Here is a 6,247-nt window from a genome sequence, read left to right as displayed (position 1 = left end):
ATTAAATCTTATTATTATGCAAAGAAATTATTGGATTTTCTCCTGGATTGAAATTATTATATCGATCAAATATTTATTTTAATAGAAATTAATGAAATATCAGCTTTGCTCGAAATAAAATTAAATGGTCAGCCCAAACCTAATTCAACTAAACTCTAGTAAGAGTAAAGGTTGAATAAATTCCATTCTCATAGTCTAAAAATAGTGTTGAATTCAAACAAAAAAGAAAATTGAAAAGATTTAATTCAATACCAATATGAAGAGTATTTTTTAAATTTAATATAATTTAACTCCTCTTTTGTGAGCTCACTTTTGTGTGTGTATATATATACATAGTTAGAAGGATGCTCACTTGTAATTTTCTTATTATTTTTATTCTTTTAGGTCAATAACGTACCACAACAAGCAACTAAAATTCACTAATTCAAATCTCACTGATACGAATGAGAAATAATACTATTTAAAAATATATTTTTCTCAAATAAACAATAACTTTTAGAGGCCAAAAGCAACTAGAGCATGAATAGATTTATTCTCTTATTTAAGAATGCGATGAGAATCTAAACTTAAATTTTCTCTTTATTCTATTAATAAAAAAACGCATATTAAAGACTAGAAGAAGAAAGTTTATGCTTCAAATTAGAAGAAAAAGAAAAAAGAAATATATATTTTTTGTCTCTAAATTCCAAAATGTTACCCATTTAGTCTCTTAAGTTTTGAATTTGGTTTCAATTTAGTCCATAAGTTTCAAAATGTTACAATTTTAAGTTTTGCTTCAATTTGATCACAATATTTTAAAATTTACATTTTTAAATTCGATTATTCACTATATACTCATTTTCCATCTTTAACGTTAATTTATATTAATAAATTAAAAATTATTAAAAGAATTATAATTAATTGTGTTTATTATTTTTAATTGCTTTTAAAATTACATTAAAAAATTACTTTATATTTATTTTTAATTAATTAATAGAAATTGACATAAAAAAAATATTCGAATGTAAGATGAGTTAAATTGAAACAAAATTTCAAGTAAAATTATAGCATCGTAGGTTTTTTTTAAAAAATAAAATAAAAAAATTACATGTTAAAGACGACGAAGAAGAAAGTTGAGAAGAAAAAGAAAAGAAAAAGAGAGAGAGAGAGAAAATTAGGAAGGAAAAAAAATGAAAAATGAAAATGAAAAACGCGTATTCTGTAAAGAACACAGTTTGAATCTTCTCTCTCTCTCTCTCTGTAAGTCTCTCATCGTCCTCCTTTGTCTTCCCTTCCTTTCCCCTTTTTTCTTCAACCAAAATTAGGGTTAGGGTTAGGGTTTTCAAAACCCTTGATCTTCATCTTCCCCACACGATTTTCTCTTCCTTTACGGACGCTGTTTTCTTATTATTATTGTTTTTTGTTGTGGGGGGTTTTCTTTTTCTTTTTCTTTTTCTTTTTTTTTTCTTTTGATAACAAGCCCTTCCAAAGGGGGGGGGATTCCGGTATGGGTTCCTCTTCGTCTTCATTTTTAGTCATCAAATGGTTCTCCTTCTGCAGACCCACCTCGCCAATTCTTCTCTCCAAGCTTTTTTTGCTTTTCTTTATTCTCTTCTTCTTTCAAACTGATATTGTTTTTGGCGATTCCGACAAATCCGTGCTTCTTCAGTTCAAAAATGCTCTTTCTGACCCATCTGCTTTGCTTTCTTCCTGGACTCCCACTGCTTCTGATTACTGCTTCTGGTTTGGCGTTTCCTGCGACTTCAATTCTCGGGTTGTCTCTCTCAACATTTCTGGGAATGGTGGTTCTTCAGGTAATTCCAATGCTTTTCCCTGCTCTGATTCTTCTAAATACCCTCTTTATGGACTTGGAATCAGAAGGGGTTGTGTGGGTAATAGAGGTTTACTCATTGGGAAGCTTCCGTCTGTGATTGGGAATCTCACTCAGCTCAGGACTTTGTCTCTTCCGTTTCATGCTTTTAAGGGTGAGCTTCCTAGGGAAATCTTCGGATTGGAGAACCTTGAGGTTCTTGATCTGGAAGGGAACTCTTTAACTGGGCTGCTTCCCAATGATTTTGCCAGGCTGAGCAAGTTGCGTGTTCTCAATCTTGCATTCAATAAGCTTACTGGTGAGATTCCTAGCTCGCTTTCGGGTCGTAAGAGCTTAGAGATCTTGAATTTAGCTGGGAATCAGTTGAATGGGACAATTCCTCAGTTTGTTGGTCAGTTGAGAGGGGTCTACTTGTCTTTCAATTTTTTTACAGGATCCATTCCGAATGAGCTTGGGAATAACTGCGGAAAGCTTGAGCATCTCGACCTGTCTGGTAATTTTTTGGTCAGTGGGATTCCAAGCAATCTGGGAAATTGCACTCAGTTGCAGACATTGTTGCTGTATTCTAATATGCTGGAGGAAGCCATTCCAGCTGGAATTGGTAATTTGCTGAAGCTGGAAGTACTTGATCTTTCGAGGAATAGCCTCAGTGGTCCGATACCCTCTGAGCTAGGAAATTGCTTGCAGTTGTCTGTCCTTGTGCTCTCGAATCTCTTCAATCCAATTCCCAAGATCAACTACACAGACGACAACTCTCCAACTGAGGAACTTAGTGATGATAGTTTTAACTATTTTGCGGGTGGTATACCTGAGACAATAACAACCCTTCCAAAGCTGAGGATATTGTGGGCCCCTAGTGCAAACCTCAATGGCAGATTCCCTTCCCAATGGGGTAAGTGTGAAATCTTGGAGATGATCAACTTAGCTGGTAATTATCTTTATGGGGAGCTTCCCAGTGGGTTTAGCGTCTGCAAAAAGCTTCAAGTTCTTGATTTAAGCTCAAACCAGCTTTCTGGAGAACTTGATAAAAACCTACCAGCTCCTTACATGACACTGTTTGATCTTAGCGGTAACCGCTTTATTGGTGAGATTCCTACATTCTGTGGCAGTGATTGCTCACCACCGAAGTCCCGTTTGAATGGATATTTGGATCTTGACGATGCCTCATCCCGGTATCTTTCGTTTTTTGTCAGTAGGATTCGAGATGCAACTCCTTTTGAATTTGTTGGAAATGGTGATCTGATAATACATAACTTTGGGGACAATAACTTCACAGGCAACCTTCTGTCATTGCCATTTCCGCGTGATAGACTGGGAAGGAAAACTGTTTATGCTTATCTGGTAGGTGGGAATAAGCTGACTGGACCATTTCCAGATAGTTTGTTTGAGAAATGCGACGATTTGGGGGGATTGATCTTTAATATTAGCAGCAATAAAATATCTGGGCCATTTTCTGCGACAATTGGTAAGAAGTGTGGTTCTCTCAAATTCTTGGATGCATCTGGTAATCAGATGACTGGGCAGGTACCTGCTAGCTTTGGAGAGCTATTATCTCTAAGTCATCTGAACCTAAGTTGGAACAAGTTTCAGCATCAAATACCTACTTCTCTCGGACAGATGGCTGATTTGAAGTACCTTTGTTTGGCTGGAAATAACTTTAATGGTTCTATACCTGCTACCTTGGGAAAGTTGCAGTCTTTGGAGTTGCTGGATCTTTCATATAACGATCTTTCTGGTGAAATTCCCATAGATCTTGTAAACTTGAGAGGCCTAAAAGTTCTGCTGCTCAACAATAATTCACTTTCTGGACAGGTTCCCTCTGGTTTAGCGAATGTTACCACACTCTCTGCATTTAATGTGTCATTCAACAACTTGTCTGGTTCCCTGCCATCAAATAACAACATGATTAAATGTAGTGGTGCAATTGGAAATCCTTACCTTCGCCCGTGCCGTATGTATTCTCTGGCTGTGCCCTCATCTGAAATGCAAGGTTCAGTTGGTGACTCAAGTAGTTTTGCAGCTTCACCGTCTGGCATTGCACCCCAAACAAGTGGAGGTGCCAGCTTCAATTCCATTGAGATAGCATCCATTACCTCTGCCTCTGCCATTGTTTCTGTTCTTATTGCTTTGATTATCCTATTTCTATATACACGAAAGTGGAATTCGAGATCTAAAGTAATTGGCTCAATGAGAAAGGAAGTGACGGTTTTTACTGATATTGGGGTTTCCCTGACGTTTGAGAATGTGGTGCGTGCTACAAGTAATTTCAATGCAAGCAACTGCATTGGCAGTGGAGGGTTTGGGGCAACTTACAAGGCAGAGATTGCATCAGGGATGCTGGTTGCAATAAAACGACTTGCTGTAGGTCGATTTCAAGGTGTCCAACAGTTTGATGCAGAAATTAAAACTCTTGGAAGGCTGCGCCATCCAAACCTTGTCACCTTAATTGGTTACCATGCCAGTGAAACAGAGATGTTCCTGATATATAATTATTTGCCAGGAGGTAATTTGGAAAAATTCATCCAAGAGAGGTCTACAAGAGCAGTTGATTGGAGAATTCTTCACAAGATTGCACTGGACATAGCCCGTGCGCTTGCGTATCTTCATGATCAGTGTGTACCACGGGTCCTCCACCGTGATGTGAAACCAAGCAATATACTATTAGACGATGATTTCAATGCTTATCTCTCTGATTTTGGATTGGCCAGGCTTCTTGGGACTTCTGAAACCCATGCTACCACCGGTGTGGCTGGAACTTTTGGCTATGTAGCTCCTGAATATGCCATGACTTGCCGTGTCTCTGATAAAGCAGACGTGTACAGTTACGGCGTGGTGCTTCTTGAGCTACTCTCAGACAAGAAAGCACTAGATCCCTCGTTTTCCTCATATGGAAATGGTTTTAACATAGTAGCTTGGGCATGTATGCTGCTTCGTCAGGGGCGTGCCAAGGAATTCTTCACGGCAGGGTTATGGGAGGTAGGCCCCCATGATGATTTGGTTGAAGTATTACACTTAGCAGTTGTTTGTACAGTTGACTCTCTGTCGACTAGGCCGACAATGAAGCAAGTTGTACGACGGCTTAAGCAGCTTCAACCGCCATCCTGTTAGAAAGCGGCAACACAGGCATTTATTGACATAGTTAATTTGTAGAAGATTAGAGAGAGCCAGATTGATTGTAATTTGTGTTTTCTTATGAATGCAAAAGCACTGCTGCCATAGGTTGGCTGGTTGAGTTCTAAACTTGTAGTTAATTTTCTCTTGTAAATTCTAATATAGTTGTGCCCTCAATTTTTTTTCTATAAACAAGAATGCTGCTCTTTGTGGATGAGGGAGGGATTTATTTGATGAATCTGCACCCGCACACACACACCCCCCCCCCCCCCAAAAAAAAAAAAAAACAAAACAAAACAAAACAAAACAAAAAGGTTGAGATATCTTCTATCTTCAAATGATGTTTACATACCTGTATATCATGTCAGTTCTTATTTATTGTTTAATATAAAAGCTGTAGAATAGAAATTTCTCTTTCAACCCAGTTTTTAAAGATGCCTATTTTATGGAAAAATATTTTAAGGCTCGAGTCTGAAAGCATTTTTATTTTTTAAACTCGACATTTTAACCGAGAAATGGTTTATTTAGTTCATGTGTCAGGTTTCTATGGCGACTGCTTGCCCTCTGCCGTCCTTATCATTGCCCATTGTCTTTTCTCTCTCTTCTTCTTCATCTATTTTCCTCTCCTTTTGTTGTTTCTTTTTCTTTCCCCGTTTCTCTCTCCTTTCCGGCATCTACCAAAAAGAAAAAACTGGAACGAATTAGATATGAAATGTGAAAGAGAACAGAAGGAGACGGCGACATAGAAAAGAAAGTCTACCTATTGTCACCCTCCAGTTCGTGGGGTGACGCCCATGGTGGTTATTATTATTATTGTTCACCATTGCAGGGATGAAGGGAGGAATTTATATGAACAAAAAGAAGCAGATTTCAAAGGCATTGTATTGGTTGGGAGTGAATTTCTCTACAAAAAAACAAACACCAATCCAATAGTCATTGTTTTTTGGAGATGGACGCTTGGTATGTCTCTATATTTAGTAAAATCTTTTGCTGTTTGAATCTTGTTTCATAAAACTTATCCTCAAAATTAAAATTGTAGGAGACTAAACTTTCCAACCAGCTTAAAATAAAATAATTTGATCTCTATTTTTGTTCATTATTATTAACATTAATTTGATGCCTCTGTTGATTGGGGTTTAAACATTTTCTTCTTAGATTCTGAATTAAAGATGTGATTTTTTGTTTATAAAAGTAATAAGATAATTTGGGGGTTGTCTGGGGTGTCTTATCATGGGCCTAAAGAAACGTACATCAAATCTCGACCCAAGGGTTGGAAAATTGTGATACATAGCTAATATGCTTAATTGCATTTTCTTTTTCATATAT

The 6,247-nt window shown here is 37.2% G+C and overlaps 1 protein-coding gene across 1 annotated transcript; it reads left to right on the top strand.

The window, feature by feature from the left end:
• The first annotated feature begins 1,104 nt into the window (after positions 1-1,104).
• On the top strand, positions 1,105-5,113 carry RPK2 (receptor-like protein kinase 2). Its single transcript, XM_039018991.2, has one exon. It carries the CDS (start codon positions 1,487-1,489, stop codon positions 4,916-4,918), a length of 3,432 nt encoding a protein of 1,143 aa, XP_038874919.1. The 5' UTR covers positions 1,105-1,486; the 3' UTR covers positions 4,919-5,113.
• Positions 5,114-6,247: the final 1,134 nt, after the last annotated feature.

The sequence above is a fragment of the Benincasa hispida genome, chromosome 1 (genome assembly GCF_027475165.1).
Source record: "Benincasa hispida cultivar pf3 chromosome 1, pf3_genome.v1.1, whole genome shotgun sequence".
Lineage (NCBI taxonomy): Eukaryota > Viridiplantae > Streptophyta > Magnoliopsida > Cucurbitales > Cucurbitaceae > Benincasa > Benincasa hispida.
The sequence above is the reverse complement of the archived record's forward strand: the minus strand, read 5'-3'. Positions and strand labels throughout refer to the sequence as shown.

Coding starts and splice junctions, on each gene's coding strand:
- RPK2 (XM_039018991.2), top strand. CDS start 1,487: ATGGGTTCCTCTTCGTCTTCATTTTTAGTCATCAAATGGTTCTCCTTC.